This window comes from Aplidium turbinatum, chromosome 17 (assembly GCF_918807975.1).
Source record: "Aplidium turbinatum chromosome 17, kaAplTurb1.1, whole genome shotgun sequence".
Lineage (NCBI taxonomy): Eukaryota > Metazoa > Chordata > Ascidiacea > Aplousobranchia > Polyclinidae > Aplidium > Aplidium turbinatum.
Window position 1 is genome coordinate 16063679 of NC_137488.1, and position 16161 is coordinate 16079839.

General features: G+C 37.1%; 1 protein-coding gene across 1 annotated transcript; it reads right to left on the bottom strand.

The window, feature by feature from the left end:
• Nucleotides 1-4040: 4040 nt before the first annotated feature.
• Nucleotides 4041-15695, bottom strand: LOC145786369 (synaptotagmin-1-like). The gene is made up of 9 exons (XM_082598013.1): nt 15460-15695; nt 13234-13421; nt 12866-12976; nt 12276-12350; nt 9418-9510; nt 8638-8805; nt 7387-7536; nt 6729-6833; nt 4041-5667 (listed from the first exon to the last, which is right to left on the bottom strand). The coding sequence occupies exons 1-9, from the start codon at nt 15620-15622 to the stop codon at nt 5458-5460; spliced, it is 1263 nt and encodes a 420-aa protein (XP_082454139.1). The 5' UTR covers nt 15623-15695; the 3' UTR covers nt 4041-5457.
• Between the last annotated feature and the right edge of the window lie 466 nt (nt 15696-16161).

The following is a 16161-nucleotide window of genomic DNA, read 5'->3' on the forward strand; positions in this document are numbered from 1 at the left end:
TCTCAGCCAGAGGAAAATGACATCTATCAAGTGAATAAATGCAATAGAGACCAAATTATAAGATTATAAAGTTTGTGGTTAATGTACAAATTCTGTTGCACAAATACTCTAAAAATATTTATAGACAAAGGTTTGAAAATCCTACTGTACACCGATATAAACTTCCATAGTAAAAAACGTCTTTTACGAAACTCACCAAAGTAGAAATCCCCAATAAAACGTTAGCTTCTGTAGTGCGGAAGAACCAACCACTGAAGTGAAGTGCCTTTACAACCAGACGCTACATATGATAGCAAAAAAAGTTCCAATCTGTGTCGTATCAGGCAAAGATAAGCGGTTACTCGGTGAGCAAATCTGGCTCATACAGGTTGAATTCACATCTAATTATGTTGAATCAACGGCAAAATGCCGGCGGTATATTGATATGTTGGACCAACCGGCAGCTTATATGGTAAAAGGTAGAATCATCATACACTGATGAATATTGCAAAGATAACATACTTTTTTTAATAATCTAATAGATCTCACCCACGGCAAAGCCGCTGCTTGGGCTGACCTTTCAAGTTTGATCTGAACTCAACACAAGAATTCCAACACAAATTTTTGTATCCTGCCTATAAGTTTTCACATTAGGTCAAGAAGCCGGCCACCAAACTAAAACTACTTTAACCAAACATGCGCTGTAACCACTACCTTCATTTTTTGAAAAGGTTTTTGAGTTAACGACTTTAAACACTGCACAGTTTCACGGGCGCACATTTGCATACTTTTCAATGCGAACTAACCAACCAAACAACACGTTCTGCCCTGTGCAGTCATTGATGCCACCCAATACGTACGACTTTGAAAACTACAAAAAAAAGCGTTACAAGATATTTTCTCTGATCAAATGTGCAATCATTGCTGAAATTACGCTTCAAAAGTGTTGTGATACGTGAGATAGCTAAAAAGTCACAGTAGTTGTCTTGTACTGGGTTTACTCTTGCTCCGGTAGCCTGTCACGTAGCAACTTCGGACCTAGTGACTGTCGCTTCCAAGTTTGTCGCTCGATGATCTGTTATTGTACTTTCGCGTCTGACTTGACCGGTTACTCAATTCCCATCATGACATTTATGATGCATACATACGCTAACGCTGTCCTACGCTGCAGAAAAAAAACAATGCAATCTACTCTGGTCATAGGGGGTTGATTGGGTGGGAAAAAACTAACTGACCAATGACCATTCTGGCAAGTTCAATGTGACAATTAACACATCGTCATTCATACTTTGCGTCTAAAACGTAGCAGTTCCATCACACTGGTGATCGGTGGGTACACGCACTGGCAATGTCTTCGCTTTTTCCTTGGCATAAACCTTGATTACATCACTGCACTTGTTACCACTATCAGAAAAAATTGAATGAAATAAATAATGAAAAACAAACTGGCCACGGTCATTCAAAGCTAACTTGCTGAAGATACGAACTACATCTCCATCATCTATTTGGTTTATTCCTTACAAGACGATACAGGAGACGATATTACAACGATAGACGGTATCGTACACAAAAATATATACAGTTTCTGTACCTGGAACGCAGTGTATGTACCAAAACAAACATATATTTACAATATAGACAAGTTTCACAAGTGAAAGCCAATGAATTCAATGGTACGTGGAGTAGGAACTGTACGAACGGCAATGACATTCTGCAACATTGACATTTACAGTGGATGGTCATTACAAAAAATGCATAAAAATTTAGTTCTGCAACTACGCAGTGTACAAGAATACGTTTTCGCTAGTCGCAACAGTTATCTGATGAAGAAAACGCCACCACTTACAAGCAATATCGTATGCACTGCAAAACAGCGGTTTATTCACAAAATAAAGAGTTCGGTTTGGAATTGTTTTAACTAATGAACCTAGTCTTCTGCGGCTTTACAACTAATGAAAGAAGCATATGCGGTTATACAAGTGGGAAGGGGAACTGATTCAAGTCAAGTCTACCGAATTGACTTCAGCAACAAGTAGTGATTTAACATGTACATGTTACAACACAAAGATATCGCACACCATGGCGACCTATGTACACAAGCCATATCAACGCGCAAGCTTCAAAGTTGACTGGGGGGGGGGGGGGCGATCTGCCACCATTGATAGCAGTTAGAACCGCTAGTATAAATTGATTGTTTGAGTAGTTGATAAATATAATCTTTGTGTAAATTTGGGCCATTTTTGTGTTACTGTTATCATGCAAATACTGAACTAAATTTTGGCATTTGTGCTAAAAGCACACCTGGCAACAGTGATAGAATTGTCAACCAGTGCCAGTGGAGCCAGGAATTTTGCACTGATTTGAAATTCACAGATCACAGTTAAGTTTCTCATAATTAATATAGCTTAATTCGAAATGAGATCAGCCTCCAGTCACTATTATAGGCTAGTTCGTTGGCAAGGCCTGTGTTTATATAAGTCGCCATGTCACAAACCAACAAAATATTTCATTTAGCATTTTCAATGCTACAATTAAATTGAGCGTACTTCATACATCTGTGATCTTTTCGTCGTTTTATCGTCATAAAACGTTTGAGTAAGATTAAATCGAGTGGCAGCCGTCCAAAAAAATAAAATGAAACAATACAACATCACAAGACATATTCTTCTTCTTCAATTGCCTTGCCTGAACCAGGCATCGACGGCCTCAGATGAATAATTAGACCAAATGTTCCTATTATATGTTGCATGGATGATTGTTTCTGTCTTGTCGTTAAATTGTTCCAGATGTGTTTGTCTTTGTCTGTCAGGTGCCCGCTTTCCAAAAATTTTACCAGTTAAAGAGAGATGCTCCAGTTTTTGCTTTCTTACTACATCGCCGAGAAATTTATATTGTCTGGTTTTCATACTTTTTAACAGAGTTCTGGTTTGGTTCACTTCAAGACATATTAGTTATTACCTATAGCAAATTTTACAATGATCTACTATCGTGCAATAAATACTGTACAAAACGTTAACAAATATGTATATACATCACTACAATGCCCGTTGTCAGGAGTATGACTGGCTGTATAGCCTAATCTGCCTAAAACAAACGGTAATGTGCAAACAAAATCATGATCGGCCATTCAACAACCACCTCGTCTGAACCTTGTGCAGCATCTAAAAACTAAGCTGTGAAGTCAGGATAAGTCTAAATTAGAAAAATGTATTGATTTCAAATTAGCATCAAAGCTTTAAGTGCTCAAATGATATTTTTAGAAATACTGTACCATCTACAGTTCTACACAAATACAGCACATGAATTCATTTCATTGAAGGTATTTATGCCAACTTCGTAGCTTAGTTTTGAGTTCAACTTAACAAGGTAGAGCGTTGAGGTAAGGTCATATACAAAAAAGCAAATACAACGCTACTCACAACTTCATTTCAACACTCAAAATTGGAAATAAAATTTGATTAACTTTGTAGCTAACTGAGGAATTACAACAATTAAAGTGACATGACATACATTTTCTTACAAAAATCAATAAAGCTACAGAACTGCAGAGCAATATTGTTCAACTTTGCAATATGTAAAATTTACAAATATACTAAAACTGTGTCTTGCATATGGCCGGCTACAAAAACGTTCGGTTTTCTGGAAAGATCAAATTCAAAAATTGTAACACAATAGCTACTTTTCAAGCCGGAGGAAACTAATTGCAACATACATGTCGAATTCACACTTGAACTACGGGGCAAATACAAAATTACAAATGCCTTGCACAATTACTACTATCACAATCTAATACAAAACATTAACTAAAAATCACCATCTCAATTCGACAAATTTGTGAAATTGCGCAAAAAAGTCAAGCCAAACACTAAGATTTGGTTTTAAAACTTATATTTACAGCAATTTAGAGCCCGATTACGTTACAAAAACCAAACGCTACATTGTTCATCGCTGAATCACAGATTATGCCTTGGTTAGTACTGTACCAACAAAAGAAGACAAAAAAGTGTCCAAAAGTTTGAACCAACTTTAGTGAATGAATTTGTAAGAGTACGTTCGTTTTTACTCCGTTTATTAGACGTCAAAACAATGACGTATTCCCTCTGTTCGAGAACCTTTTATCCGCTTTTGACCTTTAAGAAGATTAAGTTGTTGCTATTATAGAGCTTCGGAAGCTGATTAGTTTGCGGAAAAGGCTACTTTCGATGAGCTAATCAATCCTTTTTACATCTGTCGAAACACCAGTGACATTGAATCAACGGTAAAACACATTGCTATTGCAGCAAAAGTTCGATGACCTTTCTCATTCAAAGATTTATAATTCCAACGGATTCGTTTAGAAGCAAGCTAATAGTTGGGAAAAAAATCGATAAAGAAATATTAGGTAAGCTGGCAAGATAGAACTGGTTTAAACCGGTTTTGTGTTCAATCTATATTACGCATCTTGCCTAAATGCCTGGATACAATGATCATAAAATACAATTCTTCAACCACAATGTACCGTGGACGTTGCTATAATAGCATCTGAACTAGAAGCCACAAATTGAAAATTGAAGCTCAAAGTATTTTCCTGAAACAAAGCAATATAACAGTGAGGGTGCCTCAAGGAAATGAACTACAAAAGCAACATAGGTTATTTTTGCACAATGTAAAGTCGAATCAAAGACAAAAATATGCTTCAAAGCAAAAAATGCTTCGTCAAAATTTGTGAAATCTACGATATACAATCAAAACAAGGTGGTTCCCAGGCTTCCGCTGTTGAGAGTTGGGGATGATTGACGTCGAAAAAATATATTGGTAAAATAGTAAGTGGGACAAAAACTGGCAATTGCACGATCTATAACCACATAGCACACATGTCTGGATGACGAAAACAGCCCAGACAGCAAATCAACTGTCTTTTTAGCTTGATTTACCGTCTGCAGACGTTCAATCAATGCAAAAACGGTTGATTTGCTGTCTGGGAGTCTATCTACATACTTACACAACTCAATGCAAGAGAAACTCCATTAGAAAATAAAAGTAAATATGAGTGATAAGTTATCCGAAAAATAGTTAGAAGCGGAGAAATACAGTAAGCGAATTCGTAAATTGCAGGTGGGTACAGACACATAGAAGCTTTGGCTTCTGCTTTCGTTGCGTAAAATACAGCAGCTGCAACTTCATTTAGGAAACATTAAAAATTAAAACACAGCCTAGCATACAATACGTTGTTACGACATGTACGCAAGGGTTGTTCAAAAATCACATGACGCCACATTCTTGTTCTACTTTATGCCCCTGTCCCAGGCAGCTAAATTGGTGACTTTTGCATTGATTCAACATCTACAGGCGTTAAATTAATGTAAAAGTGACTGATTTTGCTGTATGGGATATAACGACAAACGTGCGGTTTTATTTCAGCCCATAAAACGCAATATGATGATACTGGTGTACCCCTTGAGCCGGCCATACGACATTTGAACCACCCTTATTAGTCATTTATTGTTTTTGGGTAACGCTGTCGTCCGGCGGTGGGTCAGCCGACTTTAATGTATGCCAACGACCACAGGGGCGTCTATTGTTTTGAAGCATCTCGGACCAATGACTCAACTCGGCGCCAGACGCCTGGCAGCCTAGGGTCAACTTGCCGATGACGTCATTCTTGCCCATTCTGTCGTAATCGAACACGCTTATGACGAGAGAAACTTTCTGAAGAATAAAATATGGGGTTAGGGTTATGGGGTGCCTTTCATGCCAAAATATGTTCGCAAGCTTATAGTATAGAAGCCCTATAGATATTTAATCAACTTCAGAATAAATAAAAGTAAAAGATATAATTGACCTCGTTCCAAGACTTTATCAGATATTTTTTTTAACAAAAATGTGTATCAGTTAAATGCATATATATTTAACTAAAGAATAGCAGGTAACACCTACAACAGTGCCCTTACTCGTGGTTTCTTTAACAAAGCAAGTTGATGTTTAGTCGTTTTACACCATGCAACCGATTTACCATGATGTAAATTTGTGACCAACAGGAAAAACAAGAGACGACTGCAGCCACAAGATAAATTAAAACAGCTTTCAATTTTTCAGCTAAGCCGGTCAGTCTATTGTTTGATTTGACTCGTCATTTGGTCTTCAACAGTAGTTTCAATACTAAAACATCCTGTTCCATAAATCCAAGCATAGTTTAGACGCCACATTTCTGCACTCAAGAAAATGAACGGCAAAATTTGTCCCGTTGAGTTTTTGGTACCCTGCATTAAACTATCGTTCTTTCACAAACGCTTTTTCATGTTTCCTTCTCCACAAAACTTATCTTCATTTGGCCGATCGATACCACACTTAAAATAATTAACGGCGTCTGTCAATTCACTGTACAAGTCAAAGACAATGTACACAAGAGGTAAAAATTGGAGAAAATTTTACAGAAAATGGTACCTTTGCAACAAACGAACAGCCAATGGTGCACCGTTTATTACTGTCTTCGTAATCGTAGTTCGTATGGAATTACAACAAACAACTATTTAAACTTCGTGAGTGCTGTGTCTTCATTGAACTAGCCGTTTTGCAAAAAATATAGCGTTATGAGATAAATGTAGAAAGCTTTGTCATAGAGCAGAAGTGACAAAACTGCATACCCTTTGTCACGGGTCTACCTGTTCAACAAACAGCTATGGTTCGATCATCAAGAGCTTAATGCAGTTCACTTTTACATTCAAAAGCGTTGATGATTTTCTAAAGCATCAAAAACACGACCGCCTTACCTGTATTTGATCGACAGGAATTTCAAAAGTAAAGGATTCTTTAAAATAAGGATTGAGATTGTTTTTCTTCACTGTGGTCTTTTTCTTCTTCAAACGTCGATTGCCCTGAGAAGGATTTCGTTCAATCATTTAACAAAAAAAACAATGGTGAAGAATCATCTGGTTCACATAAAAAGTCTCTTTACCAAATGCCTTAGAACAGCAAGAGTCAATGGCTCGATACCGGGGAAGATATCAAGCAGCTATTAGGAGATAAATTAATAATCTCTATATTGTAAAGTAGGGTGAATTGTGCAGTTGATTTTATTGTGGTCTGCCTGACACTCATACCCGACGACGTACAGTATGTTATAGCCTAGCAAATTACCGTTTTGTAATTACAGAAAGACAATTGTATGCAAATAATTCATCTGGTGGTAACTCGGGTTGGTTAATAAAACTGAAGTGAGGGTTTGAAGTAGACTTCATAACCACCACACAATCGCACAATCCGCACATGTACGGTATACTGTACAACGCACTGCACATATTTTGATGTGCTGTGTGAATATAGCCAGAAGTGTTGATATAGCCATTGATATGCAATACTTGATTAAAGCACACGACATGAAACTTGCCGACTTGTTTACAAAAACTACACATAGCACCACGCGCTAACCTGCATCAAGACGATTTTGACGTAAGGATCAGATAAGCCGCCGACATCCATCTTTTTAAGGTTTTTAGCCTCGAAAATAACCACCGTTAGTTTTCCGTTTTTTTGCACGTACTTGAGAGAGAAATATATATCACCGAGCTTCTCTTGAACCTAAACGGTTTATGGAATAGTACGAAGTCTCGATCAACTAAAACTAATCTAGTGTTAATTATTATAATAATATTGTGAAGTTTAGTGTGTGGTACAAGACAGGGTCAGCTACTATTCGGTGAGTCCGATTCGGTGAGTTCCTAACCTCTAACCCCTAACCCTAAAACGGCAATGATAATTAGGCTACGGTACCCGATAATTTTATAAAAAAAAATTAAAAAAATCACCTAATAGGGATCGGACTCACCGAAACGGGCCATTCCGGACAAGACAAGTAGCACTTTTTTATTTTGGGCAGTCGTCATAGATTTTAAAATCATGCGTCTCGCGGAACTGGTCGATCACACAACAAACTAACAAGTGTTTCCATGTCCCATCACACCAACCGCGGCGCAAAAAACTTGATCCGCACGTAACAGTGTCGACTGACTGGCTAAAATTTGTTAGACACCCTGCTGCCTTGCAGAAAATGTCTTTTTAAGTAAAGGCTGGGCCCACTGTCTATAACTGTGGTTAGTGTCAGAAAGAGCATACGGCAGGAACAGTTACGCTATAAAAATGTAATGATACAGCAAACACAAAATTGGTCTCTCGTCCCAAGCAGCCTTAAGATGAGTAAGGGGTGCAAAGAACCTCTAGGTTAAGAAATTGAGAAGACCGAAGAAATTTTATGTTTTGTAGAGATGAGGGAGACTATACACCAACTTGCAAGGGAAAATAAATTAAGATGGTATGGATGTGTTAGAGAGGGAGGAAGAATTTTTTTTAGAAGGGCATTACCTTTGAAAGTGGATGGGAAAAGGAAACAGGGATGCTCAAAAAAACAAGTGAAGAATGAGGCAGACAAGATCGGACTGAAGAAAAAGATGCGATGGACAGAATAAGAAGGAGAATATGAGTGAAAACAGTTGCTGCTGCAAAAAAAAAAAAAATCGGCCACCGGACAAAGCCGAATTCGGATGTTGATAACAAAGAAGAGGTACGCGCAGGGTCTTTCGACGCAAGTATTACGTTGATACTGCACATAAAATTTTTTTAGAAAGGTAACAGTGACAAAATATAATTGTATTTTAGTTGTTCACCTGGCAAAGTTGCACTTACCGCTGAACTTTCCATACTCTCAAGGTCCCGCCATTCGCTGACGACAGAGCCAAAGTCGATCTTACCCAATGGAACTCGTACCACTCCTATGACGTCATGTCTTGAAAAGCGATCGAAGTCATACACCGCAAAAACTAGGGTCTTCCCACCTATTTCATTGTGAGAAACCTAAGAATCAAAATGCAGTGATAAGCTTTCAACCTCTCTGGACTATAATAATAGTGACGTATCAGTTCTGGAAGGTTTTCAAATGACAAGTGAACAAGGCTCTCCGCTGGTCTATGACATCTCGTAGTGGAGATATTCAATTTCGAAGATAGCTGTTGGGGGACTGCCTATCCAAATGAACCCTACCAGTTCTATAAAGAAACACAAGCTGCACCGAAACAGAATCTTCGTCCGTATCAAAACAGTCATATCCGCATCGGCAGCACAGAAACTGACCATTTCGTCGCACGATATGGTAATGGTAAACTTCTCACTTATGTAAACTTCTCACTTATGTAAACATTTTTTGTTAAAAGTATGGTGCCAAACAGGCCTTTCTGTAGCCTTCACCACAAACAGACTATAATGAGGAAAATTTTTCCAACTTTAAATATTGGATACTGCTGTAACAGTGAGTGACGTAGTACTGCGTAGGAATTCACAAGCAGTGAGAATAAAAAGAAAGCCAAAAATGCTATGCAAAAATGGCTCTTCATTTGCGAATACACTTTAAACTAAGAAATGTATCAAAGTACAAAACTTTTGTATTCACAACGCAAAACAAACGTCTACCTTAAAATTGAAAGTTTCTTTGAAAACGGGATTGAGAGATTTCCGGTGGACTTTTGTCTCGTATTTCTTCTTTTTGTCCGGTAAAATATAAACCTGAATAATACAACAAAATGTATATCTAAGTGTAAACTCTATGATTATGGGAGCACAATTAAAGAATCCATGAGGTTCCCGAGAAAGAAATATGACTTTAGTTTATGCTACCTCCTATTGTAAGTTTTGATTCAGCAACAGAACATACATCAGATGACTTAAATTGCTATGCTCACTTGCGGAAAAAAACAAAAACACTTTTACCAGACTTGTGCAGTTCATGCCAAGCCACTGGACAGAAGTCTATTGATTTCAAATGAACATGTTTCAACTGTGTCAATATTGTACCATCTTACTTTACAACTTATAAAATGTGTGCTTATTTCATTAACCGATTTCAAACATAAAACGAATTCACAGATAAGTCGTTAGAATCCAACATGTTAAAACAAAGCCATCAATAAAGCGTGAGAGAAAACAAATGTTCAGGCTGAAACTGATTAAAAATTGATTGAAGTCTTTGAAGAAGATAGTTTTATATAAGCTAAGAGCACAGCTATTGGACGGTTGTATCGATCTGCTAAATCCAATCTTTTTTTTAGTACATGCATCTGCTACTCTACTCTGTTGAAAACCTTAACAGACTGTTTCACCTTAGATCAGGGGTTCTTAACCTTTTTTGTCTTGTTTACCCCTTGCCAAATAAAAAAGTAAAATTTACCCCCACCGTTTTGGTGGCCCCTTGTGATGTCCGTGTCCAAACTTCGAGGTCATAAATCTCGTTGCGACTTCTACTGACTTTTCAATCATCAATTGTTGGAAAATTTGTGTAAATTTATTTTTGTACTCTTCTACTCCACAGATCTAATTTTGTCTAAAAGCCTTGAATTTTATCATGTAGGCCTACATCTATAATGGTATCATCACTTTTTCCTTGAGTTTGCATATTGAGCTGGTTCAAACTTGAAAAAATGTCTGTCAAGTAAACCAATGCACCAATAAATTTGTGGTCGCCAAAGTGCTTATACTCATCGGGGATTTGCGTTCTCGATTTAAATCTCGATTTCACCATATAGTTCGAAAACTCGAGACAAAACAATGCCCCTAAAGAGCCACCGAACTTCGGTGTGATAAAGGAGAACAGAGTGTTGTGATCTCATCTGCTCACAAACCACTTTGAAAAGACGATGTTTAAGAGCACGTGCCCTGATAAAATTCACACATTCAACCACATGCTTCAATACTGCTTTCAAATATTCTGGAAAGGCTTTACTTGCCAGTGCATGTTGATGAAGCGCACAGTGAGTAGAAATGATGTTCAGTGCGGGTTTTTTCACCAGAGTTGTAAAGCCAGACTTAGCATTGAGCATAGAAGGGGCACCGTCTGTGCAAAGTGAACCCACATGTTTCCAGGATATATTATTTTGAAAGAAACTATCATTTTTTTCCAGAACATTAACCGCTTTGGTAGTCGTCTCTAAACTTTCGCACATCAAGAATTCCTCTTTCATCTCACCAGCATGCACATATCGACAGTAAACCAACAAATATGCACAATTCGCACGTCAGTGACTCGTCTAGCTGAAGACTAATTCTTGCCTTACTAGCTCGAATTTCGTCTTTGTGGTCGAAGTTCTAATTAGGTTGTGTACTGTGAAAATGTAGCACACATACCCTGCTGAAATGAAACTGGTAGTCTACTTGCGTGGAGATAAAAGAAAAGAAGAAAACTTACAGCATAAATTTGAATCAAAATCGAATGCAACACTATCAGTTTTTTAATAACTTAAAAAATGAAGTTTGCTTTAATTTATGATTCAGTAAATTTACCCCCTCGGTAGGTGAAATTTACCTCCAGGGGGTAAATTTACCCCCGGTTAAGAACCCCTGCCTTAAATGGATGCGATAACACTTATCTTCTATTACATATTACAGTCATCCCAGTCTCAAAACGATAAGCTTTACAGTTTTACAGTATATTACTGTGGTAGTCGCATCTAACATCTCATTAAGTCTTTACTTGACCCATGGCCTACTCTCATATAACACGCTTGACCATAGTTCGGACAATGTCGCATTGCTCGATATTGGTTCATTGTAGAAAAGGACTAAGTTGCTGGCGGTTGACTGACAAAAGGATGTTTTTGAAATCGTAAAAAGTGAATTTAATTAACGCACAAACCGGAGATCAATAATGTCACCTGTTGTACTCTCACAAGACAAGTAGTAAGGTTGTGCAAACATGCGAAATTCAGCTATACCGTTGCTTATTCAGGTATCAATCAATCAACAGTATCATAGCCGATGCGGCCTTTGATGAACTAGATGCTCAGTTCGTAAATTTTTCCAGTGTTCCCTTTGTCGCGCAGTGTCCCAAAGTGTTCTTGGTTGGCTGATTGATGTATTGAAATGGGATATAAATGTTGTTCGTTGTCTGCCACGAGCACGTTTCCCGAGAAGGCGGCCGCTTAGACAGAGATTTTCGAAATCTTCTTTTCTGATAATGTGACCGAGAAATTTGAGTTGCCTTTGAGTTATGTTGTTCAATAGTTCCTTGTCTTGATGTACCTGGTTTAAAACTTCTGCATTTGTGATGTGATCAGTATATGAAATCTTGGCATGCGTGACTATTCAGGTATAGAACAATCCTAATCTGAAAGCATTTTAATCACTTCCGGACCGTATCATTAGATTGGTTGTAAGAAACAGAGCAAGAAAATAACTGAGAAAAGAAGAACCTAAGAAAATTTTACGCTTAAACGACCCCTCACTACAGTATATTGAAAAGAATAGATAGGTTTGAGTATACTGGATGTTATATGTACCTTCACATAAGGATCTGATGTACCACCCAAATCCATCGCAATAAGGTCGGCGGCTTGTAAGACTTCTACCTTCAACTAAAAATATGGATGTTTTACAAGAACAAATACAGCAGTTACGACTGTTGTAACATAGTAAGCCATACGACTATTTTAATGTTATAGGCATTTACGCAAATTGACAATTGGCTAGTTTGAACACTAACAGTCACACCAAGCCAAGCATGGTCAATAGCTTTAAAACTATTTCACAGCTATGGGTCATGCTTGGCATGCGTGACTGTCCAAAATAGAAAAGTGAAAATTCAAACTAGTGAGGAAAAATGAAGTTCAATATGATGATGAAAGTTGTAGATCACCAATCAGCTACATATTTTTTGTTGTAACCAGGTTTTAGGTCCGTGCCCAGTACTTGAAAATGTAGATTAAGTGGACGAAATATGCAAGGAAGCCAATCTTCCTGTCCACCTTCAGTTGCTATAAAGTGTCTTGCCATAAACACAGCCGGATACTTTTAAGTGGTGTGGAACCAGCGCCCCTTTGAGCGTTACATCTGGTACTAATAGAGCTCGTTTAACTTATTATATTCATACGTTTTCTTCACTGATGTTGAAATCCAATGAGAACTGTAATGTTCCGAGTTTCTTCTTTTCATCTTCTTTTTCTGCATCATTGTCAACAAATTCTTCAACACCCGGCTGGACCTTTAAATAAAAAGAATAAACCGGTCTGCTACTATTCAGACTCCGATTTGTAGAAGCTGCTGATTCGGAGAAGCCAATTAAATTAAATAACTAGTGAAATCAACCACGGTACCTAAGAGCACTGTAAAAATCACTTAAAATAAGAACTTCTCAAAAGTCGCAAAGCTACATAAGATTCATTGCAGAAGAAATCATAGAGCTAAAAATAGTGTTATTAAGACGTAAAGTTTGTATTGCAAAATAACTGTGATACTAACCATTTCTTTGCAGCCATTTCCCAGTGCTTGCACTTCATTTAAGTCAATGGTGTTGTTTAAAGGTTGCTTTTCTTTGTTTTTGCTTTTCTTTTTTTTCTTGCAAAGGCTTCTTTTACAACAACAATACATGATAAAAATAAATATCAAACCAGCTCCAAACGCAATGCATATCCATGCCCATGTTGGAACTGCAAAAAATGACACAAAATGAGCTAGTCAATGTACCTTCATTTCACCTTAAATACAAAAGAACTGTTTTATTATGTGAATTCAGTCTAGTAGCAGTGAAACCTCACTTTTAGTGATTTGCTTTGTAACATCAGTCTACCTATATATTGAAAAGATAGAATAAAAAAACTGCTTTTGCCAACATACCATAGATAAAAAGTACACATCTTAACCTAATTCAACCTACGGAGAGAGCAGCTTAAGGATTTAGTTTCACAATGCAACCATGAAAAAGTGATAAAACCAGAGAGTTGCAAAATTAAAAAATAGTTCAAAGTGTAATATCACAAAAGTTATACTTGTCGAAAAAATTAGATCAATATGTATGATTATGGTATATATTTGATATGTTTAATGTGGTTTTATGTTTAATGTGACTCTTTTGTTTGGCTTGAGGCTGTTGGGTTTCTGTGTGTTAGGAATTATTGCTGTGAAATTTTGTTGAATCAGTTGATTAATAGAATACCAAACAAAAGAGCAGCATTCAACAATGAATAGGAAACAGTGTTTCGAAAGCTACTGCCATTTGCTATTATATCACAGCGAACTCGCAGCATCAGGCTAAAACGGGTCTGCTACTATTCGGCTAGTTCCCTATTCGGCTACAGTCCAATTCGGCCTCAACTATTACAAAATTTTCTAAATCCAACGACGCCTTCTGTTTATTTAGAGAATGTTGCATTTTATTCCATAATATCGTTTCTTTTATAGTTGAAACTTTTGAAGCTTTAGATGAGTGGGGTTTAGACCTAACCACTAAGATCTTAAAACCAAAAAGCGAAGTAAATTTATTTTTAAACTATTAATGTTTAACTCAGATAAAATGGACATGTATCCTGCGTCGCCGTCTGTATGCAAACTTAGAATATATTAGAATCTAAATATAGAACCCTAAATCCAACTATACCCAGGTTTATTTTAAACTGCCACTTAGGTTTTAACTTCATCTTTTATAGCAAACGCTATTTGGCAACTGTCTTTTTTTTCGTTGACATGCTTTCGCTGAGACTTTATCTCATTAACCTCTATTGTTAATCATGAAAAATGTTGTTTTGATGTAAAACACTTAATTTGAACAAACCCAGACAACAAAATTTGTCATTTTTACATTGATTCAACGTCAATTCTCCAAATAAACAGAAGAATCGGACATACATCTCTCTGTTATCATTTTTAATGTAAAAAATTCCTTTTGTGGTCCCTTTGTCTGGAACAAATCCAAACTGTGCTGTTGAAATTTCCGATTTTAGTTTTGGTCTCAATCTCATCATCATGATTCGGAGTAAGATCTTTGTTAGCTGATTCACAAGGCCAATTGTTCTGTGGAGTGAACATTCTGTTGCTCTGGTTTTCTTTGGTAAAGTTATGAATATGGAACGTACCATATCACTAGGGATGTTTCCGGTGTCATAAATATGATTTAAGATCTCAGTGGTTAGGCCTAAACCCTACTCATCTAAAGCTTTGATAATTTCAACTATAAAAGAAACGATATTGTGGAATAAAATACAACATTCTCTAAATAAACAGAAGGCGTCGTTGGATTTGGAATTTTGTAATAGTTGAGGATTCTAATATATATTCTAAGTTTGCATACAGACGGTGACGTAGGATACATGTCGATTTTATGTGAGCAAACATTTCAATTTAATAGTTTAAAGATTTTGCGCTAAATTTCATTTCAATTTATTTTTCTTTGGCGGAATGCAAAAGAAACGATATTGTGGAATAAAATACAAAATACAATTCAAAACTGTAGCCAATAGGGAACTAGCCGAATCAGACTAGCCGAAACATGCCATTCCGAGCTAAAACAAGTTGTTAATATCTACATTGTGAAGTAAATATTAAGTGCAACAATAAGCCTCTTGCTATAGTGACAGCTTAAAAAAAAATAAAGAACTGAAAAGATTTTTCCCAATCCTGAAAGGTTATGAATAACCGTGATTTGAGACAAAGTTATGGTGCTGAATTATCACTTACAACCCAACTACTCACGTTTGCTATAAATATTATTGACAGTTCCTTTGAAAATATCTTCTGCTTTGTCAAGTATCGATCGTGCAGCAGTAGTGTAAGCAGACGTTGTTGCTGCTGTTGTTGCAATATTGGTGTCATCAAATGGACCGGCACGCTTGACAAGCTTACGCAAAGCAACCATGCTGCAAAGTATCAATCCAACTCACAACAACACCGTCTCTTCTATTTACATCAGGCTGCTGCACTAACTTACAATTTCCTATAAATTTAGTTAAAAAGAATGTTATTACTTAAAACTGCAGACAGTAATGTTTCAAACAATGAGGCACAAACAAGATGAGCATAGATGAACTATATGGTAATCTAGGGAGCAAGTCTTTTAGGCGCAGACAGTTAGGCGCCGGTCAAATAGGCGCGCACACTGTGGCGTCTGGATATTTAGGTGCGGAGCACTGTGGCCCCCGTTCATTTAGGTGCTATTCCTAGTAAAGTCTGCAGATTGTATCAGCTTGGCAGGTAGGGCAATGCTTTTTACACAAAATGTTATATTGAATAGAAAATTATGTTCTTTTCTTAATGCGCGTGCATTTATTTGTTGTTAGTCATGCTTCAGTGAGTGAAGCTGCTTAAACCGGCAATGCTTTTCACACAAAATGTTGTATTGAACAGAAAAATATGTCATGGCTTCGGTGAGTGAAGCTGCTTAAACCGGCAATGCTG

What these genes read in the sequence shown, in the direction of transcription:
- LOC145786369 (XM_082598013.1), bottom strand. Translation starts at nt 15,622, where the DNA reads ATGGTTGCTTTGCGTAAGCTTGTCAAGCGTGCCGGTCCATTTGATGAC. An exon ending in GAAATGGCTGCAAAGAAATG is followed by an intron (nt 12,977 to 13,233) that starts GTTAGTATCACA and finishes TTTTATTTAAAG; the next exon opens with GTCCAGCCGGGTGTTGAAGA. An exon ending in TTCCTGTCGATCAAATACAG is followed by an intron (nt 5,668 to 6,728) that starts GTAAGGCGGTCG and finishes TTTATTCTTCAG; the next exon opens with AAAGTTTCTCTCGTCATAAG.